Below are 14,757 nucleotides of genomic sequence, written 5' to 3' on the forward strand. Positions count from 1 at the left end.
CCCTTTAGTGTAAAAATCACAAAATAAGATCTTGAAGCTCTAAGTTGAAACCATTGTTTCATACCTGAGCTATTTGGTCTTGATTTGCACTCGGGGACCCTCCGTAAGTCTTCTTTCGCTCTTTTATTCGCTTTTCGAGTCCGAAAGTCAACGTTTTGTTGACTTTCTGCATTGACCAGCTTATGGTCGATGCGAAGTTCATGGAACTTCATAACGTGAGCGTGATCACGATGGTTATGGTCCATAGTGACCATACCTACTGATCACCACGTTATCTAGGCTCAGTGACGAGTCGTAGTTTCGGCCAAAATATGCATTCTTGCATATTTTGTAACCAAACTACTCGTGGGCATCAAAGCCGTTTGTTTTGATGTCAAACCCGTTTCTAAACTTAGTTAAGCATGTTCTAACATGCTTAGCTCGTCACTTTTAGTTTAGTGCTTATATAGGGTCGTAAGGTAAGCGATCTAAACCATCGCTTATACTTTCGAACCCGACCCATTTGGTCGGTCATTAGGACCTGACCAAACACATTAGGTGACCATAGCTATAACCTTCCGAGGTTATACCTTGTGGTCACGATGTTAGGCGTTCCAGACGCGTTCTACGCGAACGACGCGTAAGGTGGCATAAGCTACCTAAACGGGTCGTGATGGACCGTAAGCACCTAGGTTAAGTTTCATTTTAGTATGTAGGCTTTGTTAAACCATATTACACGAGTCTCCATACTCGTTTGGTTTTCGAACCCGCGTACTGTCCGATCCTTCCGACTTGGTCCGGTATATTAACATAAGCTACCTATTAGGTGCCGTTGATATCCCGTGATCTTTAGCATTATCTGGTTATTCTACAAGAACTCAAAGCAATCTCAGGTGAGTACATAGAACCCCTCTTTTACTGTTTTCCAACTGTTTTGGGGTGAAACACATGTGCCTACCTGTTACATTCATGCTTTCCATGTTTTCACATCATATGCCTGCTATGTTGTTAGTACATTATAGTACACGATTTCATTACATTTTATGCTATGTATGCCCATTGTGTGCGTACTTAGTACATTGATTTACATAAACATTTCTGTTGCATATGTTTACTCAGCATATGGACACATTGATTTACATGAACATTTCTGTTGCATATGTTTACTCAGCATATGGACACATTGATTTACATAAACATTTCTGTTGCATATGTTTACTCAGCATATGGACACATTGATTTACATGAACATTTCTGCTGCATATGTTTACTCAGCATATGGGCACATGCCTTCATTTTGTTATGACATTTGGTTTGTTTAACATGGGACAATACATTCATTAACATTAGCTACGCCGTTCGTTAGTAGGTAGTGGTACCATAGGAATTGACAACTCCCATTCCTGAAGTCCTGGGTTTGATAGGACTGGAAGGAATGACCGAATTCGATATACATAACTTAGATAAACCATTAATTTGTTTAAGGGTTTATCGCCGCAGTCTCAAGGCTTGGATGTATGCATAGTTTACAATACCGCATAAATGTTATTATCAATTGAGCATGCATTTCCCGCAGAACATAACGCTGATTTAAACCACGTTTTACTTCAACGACTTGTTTTGTGCATATGGTTTAAGTTGATACTTTTCGCTTACCATACATTTTGGGATTTCACATTACATGATTTACATTGAACATAAACACGTCGACATTGACATATACATTTGGTGGTTTACACTTGAGCATAAACACTTGACATGGATTACAATAACACTTGACATTTGGTTTACACATGAACAATTTACATGGTGGATTGGTTTGGGTGAATGATTCAAGTAACGGGGCGTATGTAATATGATACAAACATGGTGGATACGCCGCTGGTACTTCCTATATATAAATGTTTGTATAATATTACATATCGTGGTGTTATCTAAGTCATTTCAGTTTAGACACATTACACTTTACATAAGTAACATATTCTTCACAAGACATTATTTTCACAAACAACTTATCTTATTCAACTCACTTTACTTGGTTATTCGTTTAACCTTGCATTTATCTATACATATCGTTTGATGTTATCGTTTTTCAAATGATTTACAAAGCAAAACAAATTACAAGGTTCATGACTGACTGTTATTAAACATTCTTTAAAACTCAAGTCATGAACCCCATTTTCACAAAACCTATGTATCTCACAGGCATTTTTATGCTGACGTACCTACTTTCACATGTGTTTTCAGGAGCTATTCCATAGGACGATGATCATGATTCTAGGGCGGACCTGTGCCTTAGAGCCTAAAAATGAAGTTTGAACTAGCTTAATTATGTTTTGATTTCCGTACTCTCTTTCCAAGACAATGTAACACCTTTGTTTATAAATAAAATACAACTTGTATGCCATGGTTATGAAACAATTTAATTCTGTCCATGACACTCCCCGGCGTTTCCGCCGCGGTTGCATGTTATACGCGGCCGGGGTGTGACAGAAGAGTTGGTATCAGAGCCATTGGTTATAGGGAATTAGGTTATTAGTAATGCTTTGACCTAGACTATAACTTTCTAGGACCCTAACACAAGTTATCTTGTGTTTAGAGTTTAAAACATGCACATCACCTATCCTTAGGTGATAACCACAACGGGAACTTCGGTTCCGAATCCGCTTGAAAATTAATCATCTGTTCTAGGATGATTGATTACTAGGTTTTGAACCCTCTATTATAAGGTTTTGAACCCTCTGTTATATGGTTTTGAACCTCTTTGGATTTCAAAAAAAAAAAAAAAATCCCATCAAAGTTTTGGGTTAATAGTGTGAACACGTGCGAACTGGAAGGGTGAATGCCTGTACCCTGAGTTTTCTGTCTAAGGCTAGAGTGTTCGTACAAATCCACATAATCGGACCAGTCACTCTTACCTGGGAACCCTTGGGGTGAGTGTTCACTTATAGGCGAGCATGTCTTCGCGATACACTAATTCCGACCCATTTACTTTGACTAGACATTTCATATCACTTGTTTGCATTGCGATGCATAACCACCATCTTTGCTTTTATTGATTCTGTTTCGTCTCATTCTCTTCATCCAATCATCTCACTCGTTTCATTTCATGTTTTTCTCTTCTAGAATGCCTCCTCGACGCGACAACCAGATAGCTACTGCCGAGCTGGCGGAGATTATTGCGCAGCAGATGGCTGCTCAATTTCCGAATCTCTTTGCTCAATGGAACCAGGCCAACAACAACAATGGTACATGCAAATACAAGGATTTTAGCTCGGCTAAGCCACTCAAGTTTAGTGGTTCTGAAGGAGCAACTGGGCTTCTTGACGTGAAGTCGTGGGTCACGCAAATTTAATCCCTAAACAACTGTAGTTAGCGGTAGTAGGGTATCGAACTCAGGGAGTATGTGGAAAATGTGTTGACTGTATAGCTTTGTATTTAAACTAGAATTAAACTAACTTGCAGAAAATTAAAATTCAAGATTGTGGGTTGTTGTTTTAGAAAACTAAATTAAGAACTAATTCAAATCAAAGTAGGTTGTAAACAATTAGGAGAGAACAATGATCACCCTAGGTTTCAGTTTCTTTAAACAATTGTGTGCAATTTCACTAGAAAGAGTTACATAGACATAACTCGTGTATGTGCGATTGAAGTGATAAAAGGGAACAAAGTACTCGGATTAGATAATGCGAGGTTGTTTCCCGATGACCTATTAACCAATAACCAACCCTAACCCTTCCCGTGATATCTCGGTTGCCAACGGCACCAAGAACGTACGATCAAGACTAGAAATTGTGATATAGATTAACGCACTACAAACAATCAAACATACACCATGACATTCAAGCAACGCAAAATATCATTCTAGAAATGCAGAAATTAACACACAAAAGTCTTAGAAACATTCACCTACGATGATCACCGAAGAGTTTAGCCGGACATGGCTCGGTGAATCATCATCAACATCAATCTAGTGTTCATACGAATTAAAAACACAAACCGAATGTTTAGAAATGTTCACAAAGCAAGCAAGTACTCCAAATTCGCCCCCAAAGTGCCCAAGAACCGTCAATGATGAGAATAATACCAAAAGACACCCAAAAACCGAGTATATTGTGGCAGTTACATTTTTCACGTTCAGGCTCCACCGTAAATTACGGCTCCACCGTAATTTACGGTGGACATCAAATGGTTACGGTGAATCAAGCCTGTGTTACGGTGCAGGAATCAACAAAAATCAGGTCTACCGTAAATTACGGTAGAACCGTAATTTACGGTACTCAGCAATCTTGACTCCTATGTTTTGTCTTGTGTTCTTCTCTCGACCCGTTTTCCACCAAAGCATCCATAAGCTGCCTTTTATCCATCTCTTATCTCCTAATTCGCACCTGAAACATAAGCATCGTAGTTATCTAATTCAAGATAATTACGCGGTTAAATGGAGGATTATTTCATATCTTAACATGCTTAAGGGTTGTCCCAAGGACCACCCGTCACATCCCCACACTTAACCGTTGCTTGTCCCAAGCAACTCATCAACATAGTTTCGAAACAAGTGATCAAATCAAGCCAAACAAATCATGCAATTTCTTTACCAACCCCTTTTTAATGCCCAAGCAATACACCCCTCACAAATTCTCTCCTCTCGGCTACAAGTGGAAACTAGCAAAGATAAGCTAGACACACACTAGGCAAACGGGTGGTTGCGCAATCATAAGCTTGTACCTGAATCAACTATCCTCCTATAACGGGTCAAACATGAATGCAAATCAAAGGGGCTTAAAGGTTGTAACGTGGCTAGGTGTATGGGTAGGAAATGGAATATATATGAGTAGCGAAAATTCGACCCGGTCTTTTTATTACAACTACCAAAACCAACTAACAAATGTATGCTACTATATACAAGACAATGAAACCTTCTTTTTTTCCTCTTTTTTTTTTCATTTTTTTTTTCATTCTAACAAGCAATGCGATAATACATTAACCATGACTACTTCAAACTCACAAACTACTAATTATATCACTAACGCTATAAGACCGGGTCAAATTTGGGTACATTTTCAAGTAAGTAGCTAGGGGAAACAAATGATAGGCTTTAAAGGCACAAAATGGGCAACTAAATGTCCAAACCCCCGCCCCTCTCGCAACCATGCTCATATGTATAATTAATGAGGTCCAACCCCCCAAATCCCACACTCACTCACACCAACGACGAGGCTACCTAGTGCCCTTATCCTTTCTACATTCATGTCTAACAACGGATTCAAATTGCATTCAAGCACAAGTTCTAACACACCCCCACCCGTAGCCACTCTCATCAAAGATTATTTATATACACGTGTGGCTACAACTCTTACCAAGAATGAAAAGGGTAATAAAGGTTGCCGGTGTATTGACTTGGGGATAAATTGGGGCGACAAGATTTCACATTGTTTTGCTCGGCTTAAAATTTTTTCAAAAATCTTCAAAAAATTCCCCCCATCCCCACACTTGGGATACATTGTCCCCAATGTATGGCTTGGGAGGTTTTGATCACTACTTCAATCAACATCCACAAGAAGCTTCTCATCTCAAACCCCAAATTTCTTTTTTTTGTATTTTTTTCATTTTATATTTTTTTTTATGTTTTTCATTTTAAACACAACACCACCAACCAACCAAACCCAACAATCAATCATATGATCAATCACCACCCATCCTCCCACCATAATCAACATAAACCAACAAATATATACAAACTATACAAGAGAGAGAATACCACCTGATCAATAATAACGCGGTCCTGGGGGCCCAAAAATGGACGACATCATATCGTTCCATTCTCCAAACCCGAACGAGCCGCTACTGCTTCCCTCTTGTTGTTGTGGTCCCTCTTGCCGTCTTGGATCAAGCCACTGAGAATGGTGGAGTGGTGGAGTCGGATACGAAACGCTGCCATCATACGGTGGCAATGAGGCGTAATCCACATGTTGTGGATCCTCAACCACCGGCCTTCCGGCATGCCAATCCGCATGCATCCGCCTCATTTGATCATCATGATATCTGTTATTAGCCTCCACCTCTCGAGAGTATGCATGGGTCCGGTGCCATGATTCATTGCGGTCGAAGCTATGTTTAAGCGCCCGCTCAATACTAGCGCTATTCCGCGTGCCTTGATCAAATAACGACCTCTCCGGACCCGACCAAGTATCAAAGATGGCCGCCGGCGGGCGTTGGCTCTCGATCACCTCCTGCATTGAACCACTGTAAGCCCACCCCGGCTCATATGGTTGCTGCGCATAGTCGTAAAATGTGCCACCATGACCACCATGAAAAGCCCCAAAACCAACATTTGCACCACCCGGTGGCTCGTCTGCGTAATCATCATCCCCACTCGGAATTAACTCTTCATCGCTTTCAGGTTCATCCGGTTCTCCCGGTAACAACTCCCTTGCACCTAATTTCAACGCCCTCCACCGTTGACCCTCCGATTTCAGCTTGTGATAACGTTCAGACGAAGTGTATGTCCAAACGTTTCCCAACCTATCCAAAGTAAACGGCAAGTGCCTTTTCGTTAAACCGCGGTCTTCAGATGTGAGTGCCTTCTGCTGTTTCATTAAGCCCGTTATGATGCGACAGTACGGGACAATGTCTCTCCCGTATTTGTTCCGGCATATCCACAAATGGTGCATAATCAGGTAGCGTATTGGAAAACGTGGGGAGCCATGCATCAATGAATACAGAACAGGTATCTCTGGAAACCTCACCTGCTCTTTATCCCCTCTCCTTGGGATGACATTAAGTAAACAGATCGTATGCAAGAGCTTGGCTTCTATCTTCAGATTTTTTCGGTATAACACGCCACCATACCTACCGGGCAAAAACAAATCCGCCAACATACTGTTCCATGTCACGTGCTTCTCGGGTTTGAGCAATAAATCATCAAGCGTGGGAATCATGTACTCCCTAGTTGGAAGGCTATCATATTTTCCCAATTTCTTCAACGTATCGAATGACATTTCAACTGGTACCCCATGTACCATCCCAACCAACTTCATTTGTGATGGCCTGTGGAAGTTGTGACATTTAAGCGTTGCCATCCACTCCTGAATCTCAGTCAAAAACAAATTGCTCTTATCCTTATCCCAACACTTGAGTGCTCCTTCCCAACCCAAAGCACGGAACTTGTCATACACCCCGAACTGGCCCAACTGAGGCTCATCAACATCTCTTTCACAGATGAATGCGGCTGCTTTATTCTTTAACTTGTTCATGCAGTCGTTATACAGGGTTGGCTGCCAAATTTCGGGTTGGTCATCCAACGACCCCGAATTCCACACCGGTTTATCACTTGGGTCTAACTGCATCTCTTCCTCTTCCTCGCTTTCACTAACCCTACCAAGATATTGCCTCTTCTTCGATGGCTGCTCCTTCTCCTTGCCCTTGCCTCTTGATGAGGATGAACTTGACCCCGGCTTTTCCTTTGTCTTTGCCATTTCCTACACACATGAAGAAACAACAAAATAACACAAAAATTAACATTCTCTTCACAAATCATCCCCACACTTGCTTGTTGCCATGGTTGTAGATGTTAGTGAACCCAAGGTGTATCAAGGATTTTTCAAAAATTGGGCATGGTGTCTCTACAATTTAGAACATCCCAAAAGTTCACTACTTTAACCATAATTCCTACATCTACAACCATCAACCATGTTCAATAACAATTCCATACTCATATCCTAGCAACAAGCAAGTGGGCAAGAACATATAACCTAAATCACTTTGTTTTTCACAATGCATCTCCATAATATAGTAAAATAAGTGTTCATACCTTGTTTCAAGATGAGAGGATGCTTGTGAAACTAAAAATCCCAAAACCCCCAAATTATCTCAACCTAGGGTTTCAAACTTCGACCCCAAAACCGCGTTTTCTCTGGAATTCCTCCTCACAATCACGAAGCTTGGGAGAAATTAGTCGATTTAGACCAAAATCTCACTTGATTTGGACAAAGATTGAGGGTTTTATGGAGAAAAGAAGGTGGAAGAAGAAGAAGAAGGATGTGGGTTCTTGGAGAAGAAGAAGTTGGTGGAAAGTGAAGAATGAATGAGTGGTTAGGGGTTAATGCACGTGAAAGCCTGTTTGTTTTCGTTTTTTATTGTTTTTTTTTTTTTTTTTTTATATACATACGGAACCGAACCGACAGAAACCATTTCATCGCGTACCGTAATTTACGGTCTCACCGTAAATTACGGTGAGACCTGGATGTCAAATGTGTACCGTAAACCAGGAGAGAGATACCGTAAAACCCAAAACATTTCAGTCTTCACCGTAAATTACGGTAATACCGTAATTTACGGTAATCTCTCAACTTCAATTCTCACCGTAATCCAGTAGGTTTGTACCATAAAACTCCACATTTCTTTAACAACCACCGTAAATTACGGCTCCACCGTAATTTACGGTGGACACTGGGCATCTACATTTTCCTAAAACGTGAGGTTTGTGTGACCAAAATTTTTTAGATTTTTTAAATTTTTCGATTTTTTATGTTTTTTTTTTTTTTTTTTTAATTATTTCAAAAACTTGGAAAAATCACCTTACCCCCTCAAAAATCCCGTGTTGTCCTCAACACGATGTAAGAGCAATTCGCGACCCGAATTTCCCCACACTTGTTTCGAACACGGACTTCGAGGAACTAAGGCAATTGTGCAACTATACAAACAAAATAAAACGAAACTACTATGTACACTACCATCAAACCTGGGCCTTTTATGGTTGTTCCTCCTCGACCGGGCGTAAGATGTAGCCCGCTTTGTCAAGCTCCAAGTTGTTGATGTCATTGCCATCCAAATACGGCTTTAACCGGTGACCGTTCACCGTTTGTTGTTTCAATGTTCGCTCGTCTTGAATGTCAACATCTCCGAACCTTCCCACTCGTCGGACAACATAAGGGCCCATCCACTTGCTCTTGAGTTTCCCCGCGAACATTTTCAACCTTGAATTGTATAACCACACTTTTTGACCCACTTCAAAGTTCTTCTTCTTTATCTTCGCATCATGAACCTTTTTCAGTTTGTCTTTGTATGCGGATGCACACTCATACGCTTGGTCCCTTATCTCTTCAATTTCATTCAGTTGAAGCTTCCTCGCCCGACCCGCTTCATCATAGTCCGCATTCACTGTTTTAATTGCCCAATATGCCCTATGTGCCAACTCCATAGGCAAATGACATCCTTTCCCGTAAACCATTCGATACGGAGTGGTATCAAGTGGGGTTTTGAAAGCCGTGCGATATGCCCACAATGCATCATCAAGCTTGCTTGACCAATCTTTCCTATCCGTTCTAACCGTCTTCATTAGAATTTCTTTGATTTGCCGGTTAGATACCTCCACTTGACCACTTGTTTGCGGGTGGTACGGTGTAGCCACACGGTGATTCACACTATATCTCCTTAACAACTTTCCAAAATTGAAATTTTTGAAATGTGAACCACCATCACTTATTATCACCCGAGGTACACCAAAACGAGAAAAAATGTTAGATTGCACAAACTTACATACAACGGAATGATCGTTGGTCCTTGTGGCAATAGCTTCAATCCATTTCGACACATAATCAACTGCAACCAATATGTATAAAAACCCATTTGAGTTTGGGAAAGGACCCATGAAGTCTATTCCCCAAACATCAAATACCTCCACTACCAAAATTGGTTGCAACGGCATTTCATCACGTTTCGAAATGCTTCCCATTCTTTGACAATTGATACAATTTCGGGCATACTCACGAGCATCCTTGAAAATCGTGGGCCAATAAAACCCACTCGATAGCACCCGATAGCCGGTCTTATTCCCACTAAAATGGCCCCCACATGCGGATGAATGAGCATGGGTCAATATCTCTAAAACTTCAGTTTCGGGAACACATCTTCTTATCACTTGATCGGCCCCGATTTTGAACAAGTCGGGTTCGTCCCATATATATTGCTTCACTTGACTAGAAAACTGTTGTCGTCTCTTCTTAGTCCAATGATTTGGAATCGCACCCTTGGCCAAATAGTTAACATAATGAGCATACCAAGGGGCGACATAAGTAGAAACGGCCAACAATTGTTCATCGGGGAACCGTTCATTGATTTCACTTGCATCATCTACACCTTCCAACGGGATTCGGGACAAATGATCCGCGACTACATTCTCGCTTCCTTTCTTGTCTCGGATCTCTAGATCAAATTCTTGCAACAGTAAAACCCACCGAATCAAACGCGGCTTCGCATCCTTTTTCTCCATTAAATACCGAACCGCACTATGATCGGAATAAACTACTACCTTGCTTCCCCAAATATACGAGCGAAACTTATCCAAAGCGTACACCACCGCTAATAATTCCTTCTCGGTTGTGGTGTAGTTAAGTTGCGCTTCGGATAAGGTTTTGCTTGCATAGTAGATAACCACCGGCTTCTTGTCAACCCGTTGACCCAAAACTGCACCAATAGTAGTATCGCTGGCATCACACATTATCTCGAACGGCTTTGACCAATCAGGTGGTTGCAAGATAGGCGCCTTGACCAAATGTTCCTTCAAAACAGTAAAAGCTTGCATGCACTCATTAGTAAAGTCAAACGGGACATCTTTTAATAGCAAATTGCATAAGGGTTTGGTGATAACACTAAAACCCTTAATGAAACGTCGATAAAAACCCGCGTGTCCCAAGAATGACCGTACACCCTTAACATTTTTAGGAGGTGGCAATGATGAAATTACCCGTATCTTTGCCTTATCCACCTCCATCCCCCTTTCCGAAATCACGTGTCCCAACACAATGCCCTCTTGCACCATGAAGTGACTTTTCTCCCAACTTAGTATAGTGGTAAGTATTCCCGCCTGTCACGCGGGTGACCCGGGTTCGATCCCCGGCAGCGGCGCCAAAATTTGACGTGAAGTCGTGGGTCACGCAAATTTAATCCCTAAACAACTGTAGTTAGCGGTAGTAGGGTATCGAACTCAGGGAGTATGTGGAAAATGTGTTGACTGTATAGCTTTGTATTTAAACTAGAATTAAACTAACTTGCAGAAAATTAAAATTCAAGATTGTGGGTTGTTGTTTTAGAAAACTAAATTAAGAACTAATTCAAATCAAAGTAGGTTGTAAACAATTAGGAGAGAACAATGATCACCCTAGGTTTCAGTTTCTTTAAACAATTGTGTGCAATTTCACTAGAAAGAGTTACATAGACATAACTCGTGTATGTGCGATTGAAGTGATAAAAGGGAACAAAGTACTCGGATTAGATAATGCGAGGTTGTTTCCCGATGACCTATTAACCAATAACCAACCCTAACCCTTCCCGTGATATCTCGGTTGCCAACGGCACCAAGAACGTACGATCAAGACTAGAAATTGTGATATAGATTAACGCACTACAAACAATCAAACATACACCATGACATTCAAGCAACGCAAAATATCATTCTAGAAATGCAGAAATTAACACACAAAAGTCTTAGAAACATTCACCTAGGATGATCACCGAAGAGTTTAGCCGGACATGGCTCGGTGAATCATCATCAACATCAATCTAGTGTTCATACGAATTAAAAACACAAACCGAATGTTTAGAAATGTTCACAAAGCAAGCAAGTACTCCAAATTCGCCCCCAAAGTGCCCAAGAACCGTCAATGATGAGAATAATACCAAAAGACACCCAAAAACCGAGTATATTGTGGCAGTTACATTTTTCACGTTCAGGCTCCACCGTAAATTACGGCTCCACCGTAATTTACGGTGGACATCAAATGGTTACGGTGAATCAAGCCTGTGTTACGGTGCAGGAATCAACAAAAATCAGGTCTACCGTAAATTACGGTAGAACCGTAATTTACGGTACTCAGCAATCTTGACTCCTATGTTTTGTCTTGTGTTCTTCTCTCGACCCGTTTTCCACCAAAGCATCCATAAGCTGCCTTTTATCCATCTCTTATCTCCTAATTCGCACCTGAAACATAAGCATCGTCGTTATCTAATTCAAGATAATTACGCGGTTAAATGGAGGATTATTTCATATCTTAACATGCTTAAGGGTTGTCCCAAGGACCACCCGTCACTTCTTCAGTGGTTCGAGAGCATCGAGAACACTTTCCGTCATGTGCAGTGTCCTGACAATCGCAAAGTCGAGTTTTCTTCAAGCGTGTTTCAGAAGAGGGCTCTTACATGGTGGAATGGGGTTATGAGAGATCAAGGTGCAGAAGTTGCTCTAGCTCAAACATGGGCTGAACTGAGAGCTCTGATGATGAGGGAGTTTTGTCCTCGTCATGAGCAACGAGCGTTGGAGAAAGAATTTGATGTGTTGAAGCAAGATAGTGGCGAGAAAGGTACATCGACGGCCTACCTGACTCAGTACGGATAGGTTTGAGGAGTTGAGTCTTCTTTGCCCAACTATGGTTACCCCACTCGATAAGGCCATCGAAAGGTACATCGACGGCCTACCTGACTCAGTACAAGACATCCTTACTGGTAGCAACCCTACCACACTCTGTCAGGCAATCGAGTTATCGGCGACGTTGACTGAGTCGCAGATCCGAAAGAATAAACTACACAGGAAGGGTGACAAGGGCAAGAAGCAGTCGGCTGACAAGGAGGATAGTAAGAAAGGTCAGAACAAGAAGGGAAAGGACTCTGGTTCCTCAAGGGGGTCAAGGAAGCGTAAGGCTTCCCAAAATTTTGCTGTGACTGCCCAAGCTAACCAGGTAGCTCCCAACCAGCCTCCAGCAAAGAAGCCCTATTCAGGAAGTGCACCTTTGTGCAATCAATGCAACAGTCACCATCAGCCGCAATATCAGTGCCGTTTCTGTACTAACTGTGGGAAGTCGGGTCATCTTGCCGATGTTTGTCGGTTTGCTCAGAACCGCGCAGTCCAGAACCCTGCTCAACAGGTTGCTCAACAACAGGGTCAGGCTGCACGACCAAACTACCCACCAGGTGCATGTTATAATTGTGGGGATCTGACCCACTACAGAAATCGGTGTCCAAGACTAGTCAACCAGAACCAGAATGCAAACCAGAATCCGGCACCGGCTCGAGGTCGAGTCTTTAACATGAATGCACAAGAAGCACAAGCAGACAACGAGGTGGTGAACGGTACGTTCTTTATTAATAATCAGCCAGCATCTGTTCTTTTTGATTCGGGTGCCGACAAGAGCTTTGTGTCATTGTCTTTTGAGACAATGCTTCGCGTGTCTAGAACGAAACTAGGTAAACCTTTGACAGCAGAGGTTGCCAGTGGTGAACCCATTGTTCTTAATTCTGTTCTACGCAACTGCCAGTTAAACCTTAACGACCACATTTTTCCTATTGACCTCACGCCAATGCAACTTGGAAGCTTCGACGTTATTGTGGGAATGGATTGGTTATCTAAGCATCACGCAGAGATAGTATGTTCTAAGAAGATTGTTCGTATACCGCTGTCGACAGGCGAGATCCTACAAGTTCGTGGTGAGAAGCCTGCCGGTGGTCTCAAACTCATGTCTTGTTTTAAAGCACGGAAGTATCTGCGAAAGCACTATGTGGCTTTCTTAGCACATGTTACAGCAGATAAAGGCAAGGGTAAGTCTATTTCAGATATTCCTGTCGTTCGGGATTATTCCGAAGTATTCCCTGAAGACTTACCTGGTCTACCTCCAGCACGCCAAGTCGAGTTCCGTATTGATCTCGTGCCTGGTGCAAATCCCGTTGCCAGAGCTCCATATCGTCTTGCACCGTCCGAGATGCAAGAGTTGTCTAAACAGCTGCAAGAACTCCCCGACAAAGGTTTTATCCGTCCTAGCTTTTCACCTTGGGGTGCTCCCGTTCTCTTTGTAAAGAAGAAGGATGGATCTTTTAGGATGTGTATCGATTATCGTGAGCTTAACAAGCTTACCATCAAAAATCGATATCCCCTACCTCGCATTGATGATCTCTTCGATCAATTACAAGGCGCATCTTACTTTTCAAAGATTGATCTACGATCTGGATATCATCAGCTTCGTGTACATGAAGAAGACATTCCCAAGACAGCGTTCCGTACTCGTTATGGACATTATGAGTTCACAGTCATGCCATTCGGTTTGACTAATGCTCCTGCTGTTTTCATGGACTTAATGAATAGGGTCTGCAAGCCTTATTTAGATAAGTTCATCATTGTTTTCATTGACGACATTTTGATATATTCTAAGACGCGAGCTGATCATGAGCAACATCTCCGTCTTACTTTGGAACTCCTAAAGAAAGAACAACTTTTCGCCAAATTCTCCAAGTGTGAATTCTGGCTTAAAGAGGTTCAATTCTTAGGACATATTGTCAACGAACAAGGTATTCATGTAGATCCCTCCAAGATCAGTGCGATTAAGGATTGGGATACACCTACTACCCCTACTGAAGTTCGTTCTTTTCTTGGTCTAGCGGGTTATTACCGCCGCTTCATAGAAAATTTCTCGAAGATTGCAGTTCCTCTAACTGCTCTAACTCAGAAGAACAAGCCATTTGATTGGGGAGTCAAACAAGTGGAAGCGTTTCAGACTTTGAAACAAAAGCTTTGCGACGCACCTGTCCTAACATTGCCTGAGGGCAATGATGATTTCGTCGTTTATTGTGACGCATCTAAATTAGGACTTGGCTGCGTCCTGATGCAAAGAAACAAAGTCATAGCATACGCATCAAGGCAGTTGAAGATACATGAGAAAAACTACACCACTCATGATCTTGAGTTGGGTGCAGTTGTCTTCGCTCTTAAGATTTGGAGACACTACTTGTACGGTACAA

At 41.8% G+C, this 14,757-nt stretch overlaps 1 protein-coding gene across 1 annotated transcript; it reads right to left on the reverse strand.

Annotated features, from left to right (window-relative positions):
* Positions 1-5,624: 5,624 nt before the first annotated feature.
* Positions 5,625-8,301, reverse strand: LOC110914030. Its single transcript, XM_022158842.2, has 2 exons — positions 7,790-8,301; positions 5,625-7,457 (listed from the first exon to the last, which is right to left on the reverse strand). The coding sequence occupies exon 2, from the start codon at positions 7,452-7,454 to the stop codon at positions 5,745-5,747; it is 1,710 nt and encodes a 569-aa protein (XP_022014534.2). The 5' UTR covers positions 7,455-7,457; positions 7,790-8,301; the 3' UTR covers positions 5,625-5,744.
* Positions 8,302-14,757: the final 6,456 nt, after the last annotated feature.

Source organism: Helianthus annuus, chromosome 16 (assembly GCF_002127325.2).
Source record: "Helianthus annuus cultivar XRQ/B chromosome 16, HanXRQr2.0-SUNRISE, whole genome shotgun sequence".
Taxonomy (NCBI): domain Eukaryota; kingdom Viridiplantae; phylum Streptophyta; class Magnoliopsida; order Asterales; family Asteraceae; genus Helianthus; species Helianthus annuus.